The sequence below is a fragment of the Lampetra fluviatilis genome, chromosome 52 (assembly GCF_964198595.1).
Source record: "Lampetra fluviatilis chromosome 52, kcLamFluv1.1, whole genome shotgun sequence".
In the NCBI taxonomy this organism is placed as follows: domain Eukaryota; kingdom Metazoa; phylum Chordata; class Hyperoartia; order Petromyzontiformes; family Petromyzontidae; genus Lampetra; species Lampetra fluviatilis.
The window spans coordinates 1,666,775-1,688,948 of record NC_136326.1 but is presented as its reverse complement, the minus strand read 5'-3'; the positions used below and the strand labels follow the sequence as shown (position 1 = coordinate 1,688,948).

Below are 22,174 nucleotides of genomic sequence, written 5' to 3'. Positions count from 1 at the left end.
CAGTGAGGGATGGTTGAAAGGAGGGGGCAGTCGAATTATTGTAGAATCACAGAACAATAAACACATTCCTGCGGAGGGAGCTGGTAGGAACGTTGGGTTGCTCGGTCAATGGCCAGGGTCAACGGCGGCGTGGTGTATTCCGCAAATATGCCCGACTGAGGGCGGGCACAAGCCGGCGTGAGTAGGTTAAACGTTGAGTTTTATAAGGGTACCATGGGGTGACCAGCCCCTCCCCACCCAGCTCCACCCCTCCCCACCCAGCCCCTGCCTGCACGATGGACGGACGGACACAATAATCCCCTGTGGGCTGGTGTAACCAGGAGGTTCCTACCAGTATTAATGTTGCTGCACTGCTCTGTGGCCCAGCATACATCTCTGCAGCCTATAACATCCATTGTCCGAGCACTGTTCAGGCTCAAACCTTAGCTTCCGAGATCGGTGAAATTCTTGGTGATTTGGTCAGAAGCACGTAGTAATGTGCATCGATAAAAAAACACAAATGTTTACCTCCATGCTCAGCAGTCGCACACACACGGTGTCAGTAAACACTTCCCTGCCGCAAGTGGTGCAATTTATTGTTGTCGCAAATATGACGATCGCTCAGTTGTAACAAAGCGGGAGAGGGGGGGGGGTCCCTAACCGCGAGTTCACTTGGTTCACATCCACACCAAGGTCCACTCGACCCAACTAACCAGTCCCTCCAAGGTTACGAAAAACCTCTTAATGAAGACTCACCGCCACTTGCAAACTGACGTGGTACTGCGGCTAAAACTCAGGCACTGCCCTAAGACTCGCATTTGCTCCACCAGTACAGGGTCAGTCGAGATTAATAAATAATTGTGACAGTGCGTTGATAGCGGCGCATAAGCACAAATAACAAGTCAAAATATGTTTCCAGAACACTGCTCTAAATAAACAAAAAATATATAATTGACTTTTCGGGCAATGCTCCTTCTGAAAATCAGAGAAAGTCCAATTCCCAAACTACTAAGCTTACCATTTAAGGTAGTATTATATTGTCAAATGCTTCAACGGCGGCGATGATCACTAACGAATATGCGTTGCAAGCAATAGGACAGGGCTATGATGGGAGGCTTTGAAGTCAAGTCTAACGTTAAGTTGGAAGAACCTTTTAAACATCTCGTATTATTAGTGGCCATCGCTTGCTTTTGTACAGCAGTACACGTTCGTATTAAAGATCCCCCGTTTTTATAGTTTATGCCAAAAACTAGCACAAGTAGTCTACAAGGAAGGCTTTAAATAAAATTAATAACTAACGACTTACACCCACGCCTGCTATAGGAGCAGACAGGAATGCAGCCCGGTCAGACCCAAAACTCCCCCAACCCACACAGCCCCTCACTCCCAAGCGCTCAGTCACCCAACACTGAGCGCATACCCGACACGCAGACACACTCGGCATAGCCACCACCACGGGAACACTGCTCCACGACCGCAGCGATTCATAACGGAGGAGGGGGGGTGGAAGTTTTAAAAGGAACAAACCCACTTTGGCAGCGGACGAAATCCGAGACGGGGTCCGAACGAGCGAGGCGGCGTTGTGATGTGCGGTTACCTACGGGACTTGCGCACAGTGAAGCCGAACCAAGCCGTTCTTAGATGATTTAACCGACCAGGTTAACCCAAAGGTTGACCCCAACCCACACACAGGTGACTGAGGCTCCAAGGTTGACCCACACCGCTGCATTGACTCGAGAAAGACCTAGGCTGCTTGGTTGACAAAGACTGCCAGGCTGACAAGCTGACTACAGCTGCCACGTGAACCCAAAGGCTGACCCTGGAATGCTGGGTTGACGTAGGTTGTTGGTTTCATCCAGGCGACTGGGCTGGCCAGAGTTTGGCTCAGGTTGAAAAGCTCACCGAGGCTAACGGGTTGAGTCCATACTGACCCCTCCACTTCCAAACTTTCTTCAGCTACCAAACCGAGTCAAAGTTACAAGGTTGACCAAAGGCTGACCTTCGCTGCCAGGCTGACTGAGGCTGCCTGGAAGACACACAAGCTCCGGAATTTGTTTTTTAAAGCTGTGGTGAGTGAGTCTGCTTGCTCGCCTACAAAGGTTACATCACAAGAGAGACATTCATCACGCTGGGAAGCCGAGTGTGGTCCACAGGACAGCCAGTTACCGTGCGGTTCTGTTAGGGCATGTGTTGCGTTTTATTGTTTGTTTGCAAACACAGTACAAGACAGCCCCCCCCCCACCCCTCACAAGCCACCCGCCTCCAATCACACTCGAAAAGCGCGAAGGGATCTGGGAGCTGGAACAAAAAAAACCTCATTTCTCCGAAAAATACGAGACCCGGTGTGGAATTTCAATTCGAAGTGGTGGGAGAATTAAGACTGTAGCGTGTAAAGCTTGAATCAGACTCGTGTGGAATTCCGATGAGATTGGTGCGAGACTCAAAGCCAGACTGAGACTCTGGTAAGAAGAGTTGTGGTCGGAACACCATCACTACAATGAGGTTAAACTCACATGCGATTACCGCAACTCAAATTGTTAAAAACAGAGCCCACGTGCGATGACTGCTTTCCATGCGGCGGTTAACCACGACCCCGGCAGTCTCTTTTTACGGATAGTGAGGTTTCCTTGCATTACAGCACCATAGTACGTAGTGATCACACCAACTTTACAACCTACCACTGTTCACCTTTAAAAGCACGAAACGAAAAAGATCAACACTCGAAATGCTGCCCAAGGTCTCATTACGCCGTCGATCGTGCGATCGCGTAGCCAACCGCAGAGTTCCAACTATCGCGGGAGTGCAAATCTACAACTAAATGCACTTTAGACGCAAACACACGCACAACGACTGCATTCTTCAATCCCACCCCCCTCCCCCTCGGGGCCTGTGCCAATTACCTTTCTCTGTGGGATTTGTTGAAACTTTTTCCTAAACATGCATTTCCTCCTCCTCTTTTAAGCAAACCCTCGGAAACGAAAAAAAGAAAAACAGAAATGTACAAAGTTCACGCAGCGCGGTGCGGCGTGACCTCCGCCACCCTCGCTATCGCCGAGTTTGTTGCCTGGCGCTTCCTGCTCGCGAGACCACCCCCCTCAAGTACCTAGACACTGCCAAGCAGCACTCTCTAAAAACCGTACAAACGAGTTTCATCTCTCCAAGCCGAGTATACGTACAAAAACAAAACTCAAGAATACGTGGGCAAAAAAAGATCATCGACGATTATACAGGTGGACGAGCTAAAACAACATTAATAACCCTAAGACCCGGATAGATCCGTGTAAACCCTACATCACACCCGTGAGGTTTCTTTTCGCGCTTGACGTTGCCGTGCTTCACCGGGGTAGAGAGCCAGTCCATTCCTCCCCGTGTGTCACAGCCGCGGGACGTCGAGCGACGCGGGCCAACCTGGGACGGGCATTACTGAAAGGGAAAATTCTTCTTTTCAAGTAAAAAAAAAAATCATGGTGACGACGACGGTGGAACGTGCACGGGCATTGGGGGCGAAGTATGCAGCAGGGGCTCTGTCGAGGCAGGCGGGTGAAACCGGAGCGGCTGGTTTCCGTGCCCCTTGTCACCGCCTTTTCGGCCACCGGCTGTCGTGCATGGAAGCGTGTGCGCGGTTAGTGTTACAGCATGCGCACGTCGGCAGCGGCACGACACGGTCTTGCCTCACAAAGGGGACAATGGCATTCGCGTCCTGGCGTCCTCGCCCCTCTCTCTTGGCCGACCGTTCAGACTGCCCCCCCCACCGCCCCCCTCGGCAACGTCCCAATAGACCACGGCCTGCTGGCAGCCGCTCCCCAGGACAACGCAGGCGATCTGCGATGCCGGCGCCGCCGCACGCTCCTCCTTGCTCTCCTGCAGGGCCTGGTTCACTCTGAAGGAAAGCCTCACTCTGCCGCGGTTTCCTCAAGCGCGCGCGCCCCGGCTTATCTGATAGGGCCGTGAAGCGTCTACACGTTTCTGGAATTTGCCAGGGGGTGTTGCCTAGGCGACGGTGGAGGGCGGGTGAATTTGTCTGATGGCGGTGCTGTCGAGTTGCGTCGTACTGGTGCGGCGTGGGGGGGGGGGCCTCGCGAGTGCAGATGGGACAACCACTTTCGTCGTCTCAGGCGGAGGAGGCCCCCCCCCCCCCCGCAAGGCGACGACAGTACACGAGGCCACCCCGTGCCGCCAATTTGCCCCCCCCCCCTCGCGCTTTGTCAATTGGCACCAATTTGGAACTTTCGTTCTTTAAAAAATTTTCAAAACGAAAAATATATGTGTTTATGTACAGCATAGATATATATTTATTTTTTCATACTTTATAAAAACGTTCCACTTACGGGCTTAGTGGGCAGCTCAGTGGAATTATCATCAATGGAGAGGTTTTCTTCTTCGAAACGGTGCCCCCCTGCGTACTCGGGTAAAACTCGGTCATCTCCCACAGGGCTCCTCCTTTACGCTGCCGCCAATCCATGAACCAAGAGACAGAAGGGACGGCATACTAGAAGCACACTAGACCTGCTCTAAATGTGATGTTGGCATAAACAATAATACACACATGTAGTTTAAAAAGGAGCAACAAATTAAAGACACGTGACGGGCAGAACAGCAAACTTAACCACCAATGTTTTTTTTCTCTCCTCTCGACGGCGAACGCGTTCCACCGTCGTCGCCATCACGGGTCGCGCTCCTTTTTGACGCGAACGTCGCCAGCCAGGATGGTGCCGATCTCCCCTTGCATGAAGGCCCACGGCACGGTCGAACCCACCAGGGGACACTTCTCCCCGCTGGGGCAGTACACCTCGCCGCCCGCGCCCTGCGCCTTGATGCTCTCGCGCGAGCACGGGAAGCAGAAGCGGTGCGACGCCACCGAGGGGCACTGCACAAAGTGCGTGTCCTCCAGCCGCTCGCGACACAGGGTGCAGCACAGGGGCGACGCCGCGCCCGCCCCCGCCAGCGCCACACTCATGCCCACGCCCGCCTGCGAGTCCGGGATCTGCTGCCCGCCGGAGTTCAGCAAGCCCTGGTCGCCGCTGCCGCTGCTGCGCGCACGCAGCTCGCTTGGCGAGCCGCTCCCACCGCCACCGCCGTCGTGGTGGCCGTTGCTGTTGCGGCGCGAGCTGGTCGAGTGCACCTGCGGGATCCCGTTGTCTTTCGGCGATTGTGTTCCACCGCCGCCGCTGTTGGCGTGGCCGGCGTTGGTGCTACTGCTGGCGAGGTTGTCGGTGGCCGAGATGAGGGCCGCCATTGGGGAGGGCCCCGAGGGTGGCGGGTAGGCCACGGTGAGCCGCATGCCGTGGTCGGGCGGCGCGTGGAGCCAGTGCGCGTGCTGCGCCGACAGGCGGAGGCCGCCGCCGCTGCCCGACTCGTCGTGCTTCGAGGGGTCCGGCGTTGGGTCCGGGGACACGCGCCGCTTACGGGAGAGGCGCGACCCTGCGGGCAATGACACACACACGACACGCGGGGCGACGAGTGTCAGAGGGCGAGCACGGCACGTGGGCGCCAGCGGCACAACATGGCTCAATGGGCATTTGGCACAGTTTCACAGACAGAAGCGTGCATAAAACAACACGCACACAATAGTATAGTTGTCACGACAGCCAGTAATAGAATGTACCAGTGAACAGTACACGTGTGAAATGACCGTAATTATAATCTTTCCATTTGGAGCGCAAGACAACAATGAGCCACCGAGTCATCAATCATCTCTTGGAGGTTTACAGAATGTTGAAGGCAATAGCCCACCAAATATTTGTACCATTGCTTATTCGAGATCGGTTTCCCTGCCACCCTCCCCCAGGGGACACGACTGAGAAAAGAAAATCTAAAATTTATTTTATTTCTAGTTCAACAGCCGCTAAAATGAGACCTTCCCCACCCGCATTGCAGCCTGCCCCAGCCCTGTGCTTTAGTGACCGACGATGCAGCCTGCCCAGCATCTGAGACGTGACTGGCGAGCGAATCATTCACGTCGTGGGGCAACGCGCCCGCAAGCCGCCACCGACAGACACATTCCCCCCCCCACCACGTCACGATTAGCATGCCAACAAACGCACAACCTTTGTGTGCAAGCCCAGGTTTTGTGTTTCCCCTTTTCAGCCCAACGAGCTCTCTTTGCTCCGCGTCTACGCACTCGTGCAACTGCAACGGAACGACTGCCGTCAACTCGTCCACTTAAGACAACGGCTACGTTCATTTATAATGCGGCAAGTAAAATTCAAAACGAGCCGTGAAATAATTCATCGCCGCAGTGGCTTCAATTCACTCTTGCTATTCGGAGTCGCGATTCATCGCAGGAATACAATTATTTTTTTGTCTCGTTTTTAGGGTCTTGTGAAAGTCTCTCATTTCTCGTCAAGTTAGTCCAGTTCAATTGCGCTACTACCCTTTATGCAACCTCAGCATTTAATATCCAAATAACTTGCATGAATCGCACCATTCCAACGCATTACTCATGAATGTGGAAATCATGTTAAACGATCGTGCCTATTTAAAGCAAGGTAAACACATTTCCTAATGAACACAGAAACTGCAAGCCCGCTCTTACACCGATAGTGTTTTAAACAGAATGACAATGCAAGTTTAACACCATAATTGTACAGTGCAATGGTCTTTCACACCCACCATTATTGCCTCTCGATTTCACCTCATCTACATTAACTACAAGGTGCACAATGTCGTCAGGAACTGGAACACGTGAATGATACAATTCGGCTGTTTGTAGCACCATCTTCTGCAAACTTGAGGTCCCTTGACCGAGCCTCGCATGGCTGCGTTCACTTTTGAGCGACTCGTTACAAGACGCAGGTCACACGCCACATGCAAATGGAGATAACCCCCTCGGCCTTGCTGGATGCCACTCAAAATATTCTGACCACTCGGCAAGTTTCAATCTGAGCCTTCCTCTGTTCTGAGTTAAAAGTCCCCCCCCCACCCCCCGTTTGTTATTTCAAATTACACTTCTTCGACAAAAAAAACCTGCAGTCTGATAATTAAAAACACATTTATATTCACTGCGGATTAGTACGCATTTGACGTAATCCAGCCAACCCCACATTTAGATGAAATGCCACCATTTGTTATTACGATTCATTTCTATTAAATTATTCTCTTTTCCCAGGATGAAGCATGCAGTTACTGTAAACTTTCAGTAAACTTGGGGGGTATCCGTGAACCAGTCGCATAGAGTATGAATATAAATTGTAAATAAAGCAAAACTTAACTCAAGTACACACGTATTGTGAGCATAAAAATAATATTGAGTACCCGTAATTGAACTGTTACATACTCATTAGTAAAGTCACGTGACTGATTTTAAAAAAATACTTCGCAAACTAATCTTTGGCCTCCAAAAAATACGTGTAAAAATAAAAAAATTTTACTCCTGAAAGTGACAAAGCTATGGCGCAGTGTTTAGCACATGAACTCGGCAATCCGAGATCGATAATAACCAGACAAGGCCAATCAGTGACAAGTGATATATAAACAGATCCTAGTCTCCCCTACCCCTTGACAAATCCTCACCGACCTGTTTGGTGAAGTATGGTCAAACAATCTCCATGACCGACATGTTGTTAAGGCCTTCATCCAGCAGTCTGCGTTATAGTAACGGATGTATATTTCACAGTGAAACATTAACTCAGGCCTAAGGGGTGCGGGTTGTAGGAATCTGTAGCTGAAATTAACAGCTCTGTACTATGGGCTGGGATTCAAAGAAAGGATAATTAACATTTTAAAAAGCATCAGCAGAGATTAAAATGTTCTGGTAAGCCCCGCGAGACTGCCAATGGACCTTAACCTTTGCCTGGAGGCTGCAAAATACAGCAGGCGGTTAGTGCACGTCAATTATTCACATGAGCGTAAACAGATATCTGTGGAATCAGTGCAGAGCAGGAACTGCCCATTTATTGCTTTGAGTGTCCTTAAGTACCACAGTCCAAAGCGGGCAATGAGACGCACACAAAAGTGGACAAAATCGAACATAAACAGATTAAATGTGGACATATATACAGAAACGTAAGGTCAATGTATAAATAACAATAGTTTTGGAGAATGTTCATACAAAACATTCCTCTCCACGTAAACCTATTTTGTTTTACGAAATCCATTAGACGCATGTCCTTTCGGGAGTGCATCTTATCAGCAACATGTATAAATTTACATTTAAAAGAGCTGCACAAGCCCTTGAAACGTAATTTATTTCCACCTCAATGTTATTGACATAACATCCAACACAGCTGACGAGATCATTGTCTGTCTCCACATGTGGACCTCAAGGTGAGATGGCGTCAAATAAATCAGGTGGCGGCCGCATGGTTTGGGCCGCGGGGGGAAGTGGACATCTTGCATCACCCGGTACAGTGACCATGACGTCAAACAGACCTCCGTGACATCACCGCCCACCCCCCACGGCTACGCCACTGCACTTTAGCCTACTGTAGTAGCCCCCATTCGCAACATCGCTCGCTTCTCTTCCCCTCCCCGCCACCGACGCTGGGCGTTATGAAACTCCAACCCAACCGGCCATGCGTGTAAAATGGTGCCAAGTCTGCACACGCACACACACGCCGCATTGTGTTTATTCACCTCTGCCACACACACGAAGACTGCAAAAACTGTACACACAAGAGAAACCGAGCAAGGAAGCCTCCATTTTGGAACGGGTTTTTTTTGCAACCCGCAATTTTTTCTGCTAAATCGTGGCCCACAAACAAAGACACGGTCGGATCTTTGTCGGTGTCAAAAGACATTTTTTTTAACGCACACGGACGTAAATACTACAACAGCCTAAAACACTTATTTCCGAACCCTAGTCTGTATATTTCCATTACCTTTTACAAGTCTAAAGTGTGACCAACTTCCCGTATACAAGATGCGGGCGACTACCTGTCCAAATTACGCAGATTTTTACATAGATCTCTAGAAAGGAAATACAGTATACACTATGAGACTTCCTTTACCAGTGGCAAAATATAGTAATAGGTTTTTACCCTTCCAACTGGTACAAAAACTGACACCTTTATACAAATACAGTATGTTGTGAGTAATCGTGGGCTGTGCAGTATTGTTTTTTAACCATCATTAACAACCGCATTGGAGAGAGTTCACACGTTTTGGGCACCAAAAAAAGCCCCGTTCTCACAAAGGGGGCGAGGAGACAACTGCGGCGTTCATCCTTGGGAAGAAAAAAAAACTCCACGATGCAGCAGCAGCAAGCAACGCTGGCAATAATGGCTTCAGCATGCTGCTGCTGCTATCGTCTGTCCCATCAGCTTAAAGCGCGCGCTTTCACAATCCTCCTTCCTTCCCCCCGCGATTAAATGCCCCCAATAAGCCTCGCGCTATTACTGTACGTGCTGCTGTGTGCATTTTTGCGGGCAGCTCACGTGGGTTGTGGTGGGGGTTGGTTGGTGGTTGCTTGCACATCGCCGTGTGGGTGATGGGCACAACAAACGCCGCCCTGGCGCTTCTACGCGATCACTCGCGACGAGTTGTAACCCACCGCATTCGATGCATTACAGCACCTAATCCATTATCGAGGACGTTCACATTTCTCGCATAAAATATAAATATACGGTACACGAGGGCTCTTTCCATTCCGTCATTCAGCTGTGCCAGCATCCTTTTTGAAGAAAGAAAAACCGGCAGCCGCGTGAAATATTTATAGAAGCCTACGTCACTCCGGCGCTGCCACATATCCTGGGTTTTATAATGGAAAAGCAACCCCAGGGAGAAGGGGGGGGTAGAATACTCGGCATTGAAGGACGATGTCACGTCAACAGCGGCCGTGCCACGTTCCACACTCGGCTCTAAAGCAGAGACACTGTCCAGGATTCACAAGCAGCGCGCACACACACAAGACAAAGAGACTACTCTCACGGTATAGCCGACACAGATTGTAGGGGCAAGTGCCGTTGGCGAGCACCTATTAGGGTCGTTGCGGTGCATACAATAGGGTGGTAACCAGGAGCCGGCCGCCCTCAGTGCCGATGTCTACACGCCACACTAAGTACTCATTTTAGGGTTGGTGGTTAGTGCACTAACCACTGGTGCCCACCACTCAAATATCACAGGCACCGCGTGCATGATAGGCGATGGCGGGCACCACCCCATTAAACACATCGTTGGCACTAAAAGGCATCATGGCCAAAGAACTGCACATATCATGGCCAACAAGTGATACAGAACAGGAGTTATATATATCATGGGGAACAAGCGATGCAGAACGGGGGTTCTGTTTCACATGGGATACCAAACCACATCACAAGACACCACACACATCACAGGCACCACAGCAGCATCAGAAGCACCATCATCATAATTCACCACACAAGTGTTTTGGCAACACTACACACCAAAAAAACTGCTCACCATTGCCACACAATGCATAACAATGCAAACCACATGAATCTCCCTGAACTGAAAACATTACCACTCCGAGCAAAACACCACTTTACACACCAGACACATTTATGGGTACACCAACTATTAAACTATTTGCAGGATCTCGTGTCATCATGGCCAAAGCTGTCGATGCCATCACACCTAGGCAATGTTCAATACCCTCTCTGCCAAGAACCTGGACCTGTGTTATCCTGTAGGCCACGTGACTTGTCCAACATCTGCCCTAACAGTAGCCCACGCAACACTTGGTGGTTTAAGGTCTTTCCCTTGGTCGCCTGACCCGTGGAGACCATTACAATTCCTGCCTCCGGCCTCTGCACACGTCTTATACCCCATGCAAGCGTGTTTGCCTCATCGTATCTCTCACAGAAACGAACACAACATTCGGTTCATTTTATACCTAGCTAGACATTTTTAAAAGGCATATGTCTTAATACATCACTTGGGAGAAAATATACATGCACAAGAGACGAGGAAGACTGAAACAAAAACATCTCTGATCTTGTAGATACGAGTTTGAAAAAGTAAGGAGAAATAAAGACTCTAACGTTATGTTGAAGCCCGCCATAACATTGGTTGTGATGTCACTTCAGTGGCACTGCAATCTATTCTATTCTGGTTCAGGAGCTACACATTCTTGTTCAGGAGCTAAGTGTCAATGTGGAGGTCTGCTATTGCCACGAGAGGGCTTCAGGAGAGAGTTTTGTTATTCCTCCTCCTCCTCCATTAAAGCAAAGACGACAGTGGTTTGCTACATGGTCCATAATTTTGGTTGCATGGCCACCGCACTGTGGATTTCCTTAAATTGTCCAGCAGATGTACGCATCGGTCCGTTGATGTTCTGATGCATTCGATGGTTACACACCAGTGGCTCGAGGAATGTCAAAGACAGGAGGTGCGATGTTTGGGTCTCGAATGTTTTTGTTTGGGGTACGTCCGCCTCGTTCCAGCATCCTTCCGCATCGGAGCGAGATTCTAGGTTGGTGACGGGCAGCGCGATCTCCACGTAGGGGATGGGGGACTTGGAGTCTACGCCGAGGGACGCTGTCGAGATGTACTGGTTAATGGGTAGGCAGGCGCTGTCGAGATGTACTGGTTAATGGGTAGGCAGGCGCTGTCGAGATGTACTGGTTAATGGGTAAGCAGGCGCTGTCGAGATGTACTGGTTAATGGGTAGGCAGGCGCTGTCGAGATGTACTGGTTAATGGGTAGGCAGGCGCTGTCGAGATGTACTGGTTAATGGGTAGGCAGGCTGTTGTTGGCAAGAAGCTGTGTAAACGTCCTTTCATGTCTCCGCGGTAATTTGGTGACAGAATGTTCGCCCAAACGCAGAGCCAGGGGATTGGTGTCGGTTTCAGTCTTCCGGATATGATGCGCATTGCATTAACACGTACGACGTTCCATTGCAGTGACATCACCAGAGCGCTATAATGGAACTCTTGAAGCATAACTTTCAAGTATTTCCTTCTGATGAGCAATGCTGTAAACTTGTATCGGACGGCCCAGGACACACAGCATTTGCAAGACGATAGCTTACTACATCCAAAATGATATTCGTGTCTTCCCTTTATCATATATATACACTTCTGCAACACTTTAGAGACGACAACTACAGTACCTTGAAGGAGCAGGTGACATGGTACCACCTTGAATTCTTATCAAGTGGCGGAGACTACCGTCCCTAACAGATATGTGATAAAGGTCTAAGGTACGACCATTGCTACACCAAACACCCTAAGCAGAAACCCTTTCCTAAGCGTGACCTGTAAATCTTGAACCTGAAGTGTTAACTCCGAACCCTAGACGAAATTCAAGGAACGTCGTCCATTACCGTTTCATCAACTAAAAACACACGACCCACGATGGACGAAAATCTGGTCTATTATTGTAGAAAGATTTGTAGGAACAAGTGCCAGGCACTGTGTTTATTTACCCGCCTACTGTCACTTCCTCGTACACATTATAGGGGCCTCTAACACAAATACAAAGATCCCCCAGATAGCCTTTGATAGACTGTTGGGGCAAGAGCTGTTAGCGAGTGGCACCTATTAAGGCCCGAACGGCACACGAGGGGGTGGGTGGCCAGAACCACGCCCAGTCGCCTTTGTTTCCCCAGTACAATGTTTACACATCGCACTAAGTACTCATTTGAGGCCGAGTCGACCTAGGAGAGGCCGCACTAGGTACTCATTTGAGGCTGCGTCGACATAGGGGATGGCCCTGGACCGGTTCGAATAATTGCCAGTGGTACTGCGAGCGCGAATCAAACTCGGCTAGCAGGGTTCGAAGCGAACCGTGACACTACCACTCCCACAAACACACCGACACGCACACCTACACCTCACCAATACCCGGCCATTCTCCACTAAGTGACGGTGACGTCAACACGGCGCCTGTGCCAGGCCTGGTGCACTTTGAGGACACGTGAAGTGTCTCACACAGTACAATACACACACACACCTTGCAATGGTATGTAATCCCCTGCCACAACACACACCTTGTGGGAAACCATGGCACCAGCATAGACAAAACAATACACTGTACACAATTTGCCTGCAGGGGATGCCTCAAACACGCCTTGCACGGCCATGTGACATTCAAAGACAAACACCCCCGTATAGCCTCAACAAACTGTTGCGGCAAGTGCTGTTAGCGAGTAGCACCTATGAAGACCGGCACGGCAACGAGGGGGTGGGTGGCCAACACCACGCCCGGCCGCCTTTGTCTCCCGAGTGGCGATGTTTACACACCAAAACCAGGTATTTATTTGAGGCTTAGTCGACCTAAGGGAGGCCCAGGACCGGTTCAGATAATCGTCACTGGTGTTGGCCGTGAGCGGGAATCGAACTCGGATGGCCGTGAGAAGGAATCGAACTCGGGTCACCGGGTTCGTAGCGCAGTGCGCTAACCGCTGCACTACCACTCCCCGCGTGACATACACCTCACAAACACCCCACAATGCAGTGGGGGGGGGGGACGCACACACGGCCAAAGGATTTACAGGGGGCAAAACGCATTCTTGCACCCAAACCTTTTGAAGGCAAACAACACTCAAACCCTACACACACACATTTTCAAAAGCATGTCTATAGAAAAAATGGAAACACATCTTGTAGGAGGAGCATGTAACGCACCATACACACCCTTCAAAACACAGGCGAAATAACACATACTTCACACACTTCGTAAGAATATGGAACACAACCGAAACACTTCGACACATCATCATAGGGGGCATACATTAACATACACAAAACCTAGCAGTGTGACACAATCCAGTAACACCCTCGACATATAGCTAGTAGGAGCGTGTGATATATGTAATACATACCCTCCCCCACACCCTATATGTAATACAAACGGAACACACCTTTACATCAGCACGTAAAAGAGACAGATGCCCCGTGTAGCCATAACAGACTGTTTGGTCAAGTGCTGTCAGCGAGCACCGATGAAGGCCAGCACCTCGCCCGGCCGCCTTTGTCTCCCCACACATTACACACGCACTTGAACAAGTCACACAAACTCTCCACACCTTGCACGAACTTCTAACACACACGCATCTTTAGAAAACAGAACACTGCACACGTGACACATTGGGGCATATAACACGCACTCTTATACAACCTTGCAGGATCGTCTGACACACACACAACACCCGACGCAGTCCGCACCTTGCAAGAGCGAGCTGCCCGCGTGTCCCACGGTGCCCGCGCCGACCCCGGCCGTCCGCCCGCGCTGCTGCTGCTGCTGCCCCAGGGTGGGGCTGTGCCGGCTCAGCTCGGGCGGCTCGTCCTTGCCGTGCGCGCCGCCGTGGCCCCCGTGGCCTCCGTGGCCGTTGCCGAAGAAAATCCTCGCCGCCGCCGCGGCCGCCGCAGCGGCCGAATGAGGCGAGGCCGCGCCGACCCCGGGAGGCCCGCCGCCCGATCCGCCGACCGACCCCGACCCGCCCCCGCCGGGCCCGTAGCCGCCGCCGCCGCCGTCCTTGGGCTGCTTGTTGTGAGCGGAGGCGGCCGCCGAGGGCCCGTTGGCCCCGCGTTTCATGGCGCGGGTGGCCTCGATGACCAGCTCGATGCGGTCGGCGCCCTCGTAGTTGACGCAGCCGCGGCACACGGCCTCCGAGAAGTCCCACAGCATGGCCCACGGCATGCGCGGCAGGTCGCACAGGTAGCACGACTGGCGACGTGACTGCGCCGACATCTTCCCTGCCCGCCTTCCCACCCCCCCTTCCTCCTCCTCTTCCTCCTCCTCTTCCTCGTCTCCTCTCGCCTGCGCACGCAGTCGCAAACACGCGGCGGTGGTGACCCCGAGGGGATGGCCTCGCGAGAGAAGCAGTCGTGCGCGGTTTCACAAAACACCGCGTGGCACTCGCACAGGCCTTGCGTTTTGTGTGTGTGTGGTGTTATACGGCGGTCGCTCGCGGAAGTGTCTGCATACGCTCTTACACTTTAGACTTTAAAGAGAGCCCCCGTTTTAATGTTCGTCGTACGTCGTCTCGTTTGACTGAGGAAGAGGCGTCGTAGTCCGCACGTCTTTATCGAGCGCTTGGTCAGTAGGGGGGGGAGGTTCAGATATGTTGGCGACTACTGCTGCTGTGCAATATACTGTACCGTGATTTGCAGTCGTACTGTATTACGTGCAATATTTACACAGCAATTGTAAGGGAAAGTGCTGACGCCGATGAAGGCCGGCACGGCACACGGGGGAGTGGGTGGCCAGCACCACTACACACCACACCGGGTACTCATTTGAGGCTGAGTCGACCTAGCAGAGGCCCAGGACCGGTTCAGATAATCGTCACCGGTGTTGGCCGTGAGCAAGAATCGAACTCTGGTCGCCGGGTTCGTAGCGCAGCGTAGCGCTAACCACTACACTACCGCTCCCCACAATATTTACACAGAAATGGAATAACACACACACACATTGCATAGATCACATACCCTACAGACATTGATCACGCCACGCTGGTTTACGCCCTGCCATGAACTCGGCCAGCCGAGTTAGAATTCCGGCCACGGCTAACATCGGTAGCAAGTGACGAGACATTAACAGGTTTTGTTTCTCACCGTGCACCAAACCAGCATGAACCATTGTCGGTAAGGACGGTTCAAACGACCTATGACCGATATGGCACGGGGGAGGGGGGGGATGTCTCATTCAGCAGCGAACTGACACAAATGCTGTGAATAATAGTAGTAAACCCGCAATGAACATCGAGGTGAAGTATGGTCAAAGACACCCCCACGGGCGTGGACCACAGCGATGTGGAATGTAATACTTACTATAATCACCCAGGAATGTCTGTCCTTAACGCTCGTGACGTCACCCCACATAGACCAGCCCCCCTCATTAATATTCATGAGCAGGTGACGTCTTCCAAATTGACACACCCCCCCCCCATTCATAATCATTAGCGGCTGACACATTGGGGGGCCGAGGCGCCTCCTACCCCCTCCTCGGCGTCAACTCACAACCCTCACTACAAAGGCAGAACCCTCACGTCACGCGATCTCCGTCACGCTGTTGAGACATCGAAGTAAAAAGGACGTCATGATGAACGAGGGATTATAACCTTAAAATGAAATAGGTCTGTGTCACCGCGCCCTTACAAATTGCACACGAATTGATGCAATGAATATATCACGTCGCGGTCTGAATATGGCTTGCAAGTTTCAGATTTACTGCAATACACCCCATCTTGGACGGCAAAATGTTATAGTTCTCTAGAAATGCAACGTAATCAATGATATACTCCAGTACACACCATACTATAGACTGGATTTGAATACGGTAGCGTGCAACGCAAACGTAATTATATACTCTAGTATAGAAGGGTATGTAGAGTTTGCAGCCTGACATAATACAATAAAATATTATCAATGATATAATATTTAGCAGCAGTACTGTATGATACACACATACACATTAAAGGAATTGTCAAGAATACCATGCAATACAATGCATGCAATAGCTGTACTATTTAATATTGTACATGGATATGTAAGACATACAAACGCAGCATTCCAAGCAATACAATACACAGCAACGTATTACAACATGAAAACACAGCAATGCAATACTTACGATACCATGTAATAAGTATTAAATACAACGTACTGTATTGCAACGTACTGTACTGCAACGTACTGTACTGCTACGTACTGTATTGCAACGTACTGTATTGCAATGTAACGTACTGTATTGCAATGTAACGTACTGTATTGCAATACAATGTACTGTATTGCAACGGACTGTACTGCAACGTACTGTATTGCAACGTACTGTATTGCAATACAATATATTTTAAGAAAGTACGATGCAATAACACATTGTCAAGCAACAGTCTGCAAGACGACAGAGCTAATGCACCTACGATTAGCACGGTTGACTACGTACGGTGCGAAAGAGTTCCATAATTTACGCAGCATTTCAGAATAACAAAGAATGTCTTCCAGGAACGTAATAAAATGTTACAGGGTGCTAATACGCAGCTGTTTTATTCCAATAAAACACTGTGACAGCATAACATAAACACACACAATGAAATGCCATGGGATATACCGTAGTTATAGAATGTCGTTCTATAGAAACTATACAATACGCACAGTACAACGCCTATGCATTAGCATGCAACACAATACACAGCCTTGCGTTTTAGCAACATTAATCATACGCAGTATAATGCACAATACAATATTATACAAGGGATACAAATGTACATCAATGCAATACTAGAAGACTGCATCGCATTTATGTTTTAACAGTATTCATTGCAATACGTAGTAGACCCTTATAACGCACAATGCAACAAAAACACAACACAATTGTGGACGTGGAAACGGTATCAATGATTGATATCGACTTACATTAATTGTAGTAAATGGTTCCAACACAAACTTACAATCGCGTCAAACTTCTCGGCCATAAACATCTTTGATGTTAACCTTTATTTAATGTAAACTCTCAAGGTGTAAATGACCACTCCTCCTCCTCAGATAAACAATTGTTAAACATTATCGTTGTTTCACACGGCTTACAAAGTAGGGCGAGCAATTATTTTATTTTCCTCTCCCTTCATTAAGAATTAACAAGTTAAAACAATACGAATCGTTTCGCTGAAATGGAACAACCAACCTATTGTTAACGTTGCATTATTATTCCGAATTTTACCACGATTTGTTTAAAACAAACCAAATACTGTACTGTTTATTCCCGTTATATTCACCCGCACGACATAATTTGTTCGCTATTCGCGCCAGAAAACCCCCGTTAAACATTTAAAATTAACGATTGATAATTAAACGACTTTGTATACAGTACTCAAGACGTACAAAACGGTGGGACGTCGTTTTTTATCTTCAAAAAGACACAAAAGTCAACACAAAACAGCTGCCAAGTTATGTTTACGCACGAAGGAGACATAATACGGAATGTTGTACGATACTAAACACAAAGTATTACAGTTGAACGATACTAAACACAAAGACGACGTACGATACTAAAAACAAAGTAGACACGTAATGTTGTACGATACTAAACACAAAGACGTAACACGAATGTTGTACGATACTAAACACAACACTAAGTGTATATTACACTACCTCACATACTTTTGACACCACTCAAACAACAACAGTTGTCGCTTAATCGCTGTCGATGTCACCTGATAAAAGTTGCACGCAACATTGTCCGTTAACTTTCGTTAAAAACGCAACAAAGGTACGGTGCGAAAGAAGTTCCACACACGCGATTAGCGCACAAAGTCGCCTGAGTTACTCATTTAATCGGTAAAAAAAATGCCCTAAATTCTTCTCTAGCTTAGATAACCGGTAAATCATTCAAAAATCATGTTTCCTGTACACGTTGTTGTTGTTTTTGTGGTGGTGCTTGTGACACGGGCCTACTCAAGAAAGTCGTCGTCAAAAGCGGCCAAGGTCGACTTACACAAAAGGCGTTATAATTGCAATGAACTTACGATGGATGCATCGTGACGAACACAAGTTACACCGTGTGACGAACACAAGCTACACATCGCATGCCGCCCGTAGCCTTTTGACAGCGGCAAACACAAAAATGTCGCCGAACCGCCGTCGAAATTTTACCTCAGAAAACGGCGGCGTCCACACCACAAAGTCGCACCCGTGGCTCGTTACAACAACAGCGATGAACACGCGAACCCACAAGAACCACAACCACCTCCTCTTCCTATACGAAGACGACGACTCCCCGTTGTCGTGTCCACCACGACCACGAGCCTCGCGTTGTGAGCAGCGCACGACACGAACTGTGATGCGCAACGGATTCACGAACCCCCCTCCCCTCGCTCGCCCCCACCTCCTCACCCCCCGCTCGCCCCCCCCTCCTCCTCCGCCCGTCTCGCGCTTCCCGCCTTTTTTTGCTGTTGGTTGCTGTGGGGTCGCCGCGTCGAGGTCGTCTCGACCCCCCCCCCAACCCCCGGTAACCCCCCCACCCCCCCGCGGCACCCCCCCGCGGCAACCCCCCCACCCCAACCCCACCCCCCCGCGGCAACCCCCCCACCCACCCCGGCAACCCCCCCGCGGCAACCCACCCCCCCGCGGCAACCCCCCCACCCACCCCGTCAACCCCCCCGCGGCAACCCCCCCACCCCAACCCCACCCCCCCGCGGCAACCCCCCCACCCACCCCGGCAACCCCCCCGCGGCAACCCCCCCACCCCAACCCCACCCCCCCGCGGCAACCCCCCCACCCACCCCGTCAACCCCCCCACCCACCCCGTCAACCCCCCCGCGGCAACCCCCCCACCCCAACCCCACCCCCCCGCGGCAACCCCCCCACCCACCCCGTCAACCCCCCCGCGGCAACCCCCCCACCCCAACCCCACCCCCCCGCGGCAACCCCCCCACCCACCCCGGCAACCCCCCCGCGGCAACCCACCCCCACCCCCCCGCGGCAACCCCCCCACCCACCCCGGCAACCCCCCCGCGGCAACCCCCCCACCCCGGCAACCCCCCCGCGGCAACCCACCCCCACCCCCCCGCGGCAACCCCTCCACCCACCCCGTCAACCGCCGCCCTCGTGGAGGCGAGGAAGCCCAGCGTCGACAGATCCTCGTCAACCCGGAGCCCCGCTGGCGGCCCTTGGTCACTCTTCATCAACCACTCCGTCTACTCACCCTCAACCACTCCATCTACTCCTCACCCTCAACCACTCCATCTACTCCTCCACTACCTCAACCACTCCTCTACCTTCTACCTCAACCACTCCATCTACTCACCCTCAACCTCCTCCACTACCTCTTCAACCACTCCACTACCACTCTACCTCAACCACTCCCACTCTACCCCAACCACTCCTCAACCACTCTACCTCCTCCACTACCTCTACCACACTACCTCAACCACTCCACTACCTCAACCACTCCTCAACCACTCTACCTCCTCCACTACCTCTACCACTCTACCTGAACCACTCCACTACCTCAACCACTCCTCCACTACCTCTTTAACCACTCCACTACCACTCTACCTCAGCCACTCCTCTCTACTTCCTCTTCAACCACTCTAACCTCCTCCATCGCTCTACCTCCTCACACGCTCTCGTCTCGATTCCCTCGCCCTTCTTGCTCTCGGCTCACTCGAGACGTCCCCACCACCACCTCTTGTCCCCACACCACCATCATCATCATTATTATTAAACAACCATCGTCGTCATTATTATTAAACAACCATCGCCGTTTCCCCGCCCTCGTCCCTCGAGGCGCTCACCCAAAAATAAGCGTGTGGTGGCTGACCTCGTTCCCCGCGTGCTAATGAAGCTTCGACAGCCTCGCCGTAGCGGCCACTGTCCCGAGGCGCAATCACATTCCCTCACAGGTACGCAGCGGCCGCCTCTAAAAATAACAACAAATATTAACCACGCAGACGTGTGCACCGACGCAGCCGGACAAACACAACGAGATGTCCCTCTACCAGCAGACAAACAACAATGGACTTCACCTCAGCAAGCACAATTGCTGTTGCTGCTGCTAATGTTGATGATAATAATCCTGCAGTCGTAGACGGTGACCGCGATGGGGGATGAAGTCGCTTGTGGCAATGTGGCCACGGAACGCGTGGTCACGGAGAGGCGTGAGAGGGGGGCGGGGGTCCCACGTGACGGTGAGGGGGGGCGAGCGGGGGGGGGGGGTCCCGCGTGACGGTGAAGGGCGGGGGGCAAGCGGGGGGGGGGGGGCAAGCGAGGGGGTCCCTTGTAACGGTGAGGGGGGGGGCGAGCGGGAGGGGGTCCCCCTTGACGGTGAGGGGGGGCGAGCGGTGGGGGGTGTCCCGCGTGACGGTGAAGAGCGGGGGGCAAGCGGGGGGGGGGGGTCCCACGTGACGGTGAAGGGGGGGGGGGAAGCGGGGGGGGGGGTCCCTTATAACGTGACGGTGAGGGGGGGGCAAGCGGGGGGGGGCAAGCGGGGGGGGGTCCCACGTGACGGTGAGGGGGGGTCGAGCGGGGGGGGGTCCGCGTGACTGCTTAGGCAGTCACCGTCGTGTTCGAGCCGCTATTGGCCGCGCATGCGCAGTCGGCGCCTTATTTATTTATTTATTACTTACCCCCCCCTCCCCCCGTGAATATTTTTTTAGGGGTGGGGGGGGAAGCGACCAGAAAACCCCTCCATAGCAACCGGCCGTAGCAACGGCGATGCGATTGGCCCCAAGAGCGTCACGTGGTGATGTGAGAGAAAAAAAAGAGTTCGGTGCTCTGTGTGTACAAAGCGTTCCCCCGCCGCCCCCACCGCATCCTCCTCCTCCTCCTCCTATTGGTCCATTCCGTCAATGGAATTTGAATGACTTTTCATAATAAAATGCAATTTTAGTTCAATGTGCATATCCTTTGTGGTTGTTGTTATATATTTTGTCCGTGGTAATTGTGCTTATGTTGTCGTTTGCGCGGTGAAATATTTAACCTTTTTATTTATTTATGAAATAATTTTTGGGGACAAAATATTGCAATATTGAACAATATATTTATCTGGAAATGATTGAGTAACATTTATTTCACAGTAATTTTCCGGTTTAATTGAGCGAAACTTTGCTGTAACAGCAACCTTGGCATTGTACAAACTTGCAACGGCTGTGACGGTCCCACCTGATGACGGAGACTTGTGTTGCCTCCGAAACGTCGTGATTTTTATTTTATTTTACTTTCATTAATTTTAATGTTTTACCTACGTGACTTTACCGAAAAAACCTAAGAATATGAATTTGCAACGGTCCGTCATGTTGAATAATTCTCTTGATAAGGAGAAATATCTCGCTCATCGGATTCCAGCAGTATCATCATTCTGATATTGTTATTTGTTTCTTTCGGTTAAGTCACGTCTAAAGATAAAATAATAAATTAAATTAAATAATAGAATACGACGTTTCGATTGCAACACAAGCAATCATCATCGGGTATAATGAAATAGCGACATAAAATCTAACCAGAAAACTATAGACAGACATATTAGCAGACAGATATCACCAAGATACATAGAGAGAGCAACACAGGTTACCTATTTCATTATACCTGATGATGATTGCTTGTGTTGCAATCGAAACGTCGTATTCTATTATTTAATTTAATTTATTATTTTATCTTTAGACGTGACTTAACCGAAAGAAACAAATAATAATTCCTGCAGTCACGAAAGTTCTAAAAATTAAGATTCTGATATTGGTTAAAGTGATTTGAACAAAAAAAAAATCAAATGCTAGACGTAACTTCTTCATCGCATGATTTTGTGGACACTTATGACAACACATTCAATAGGAACCCCTTCTTAAAATGTGATTTTC

General features: G+C 50.6%; 2 protein-coding genes across 5 annotated transcripts in view; both read right to left on the bottom strand.

Moving 5' to 3' along the window:
- LOC144949071 (uncharacterized) overlaps nt 1–22,174 on the bottom strand; it is a 93,625-nt gene that overhangs the window by 38,102 nt on the left and 33,349 nt on the right. The window lies entirely within an intron of this gene.
- On the bottom strand, nt 286–20,474 carry LOC144949070 (interferon regulatory factor 2-binding protein 2-B-like). Of its 3 annotated transcripts, none has more exons than XM_078878892.1 (3): nt 20,348–20,474; nt 14,046–14,640; nt 286–5,400 (listed from the first exon to the last, which is right to left on the bottom strand). In XM_078878892.1, exons 2-3 carry the CDS (start codon nt 14,569–14,571, stop codon nt 4,643–4,645), a joined length of 1,284 nt encoding a protein of 427 aa, XP_078735018.1. In that variant the 5' UTR covers nt 14,572–14,640; nt 20,348–20,474; the 3' UTR covers nt 286–4,642. The 3 variants fall into 3 exon arrangements, with proteins under 3 accessions (XP_078735018.1, XP_078735017.1, XP_078735016.1); XM_078878891.1 differs by lacking the exon at nt 20,348–20,474 and adding an exon at nt 18,474–18,695; XM_078878890.1 differs by lacking the exon at nt 20,348–20,474 and adding an exon at nt 15,654–15,779.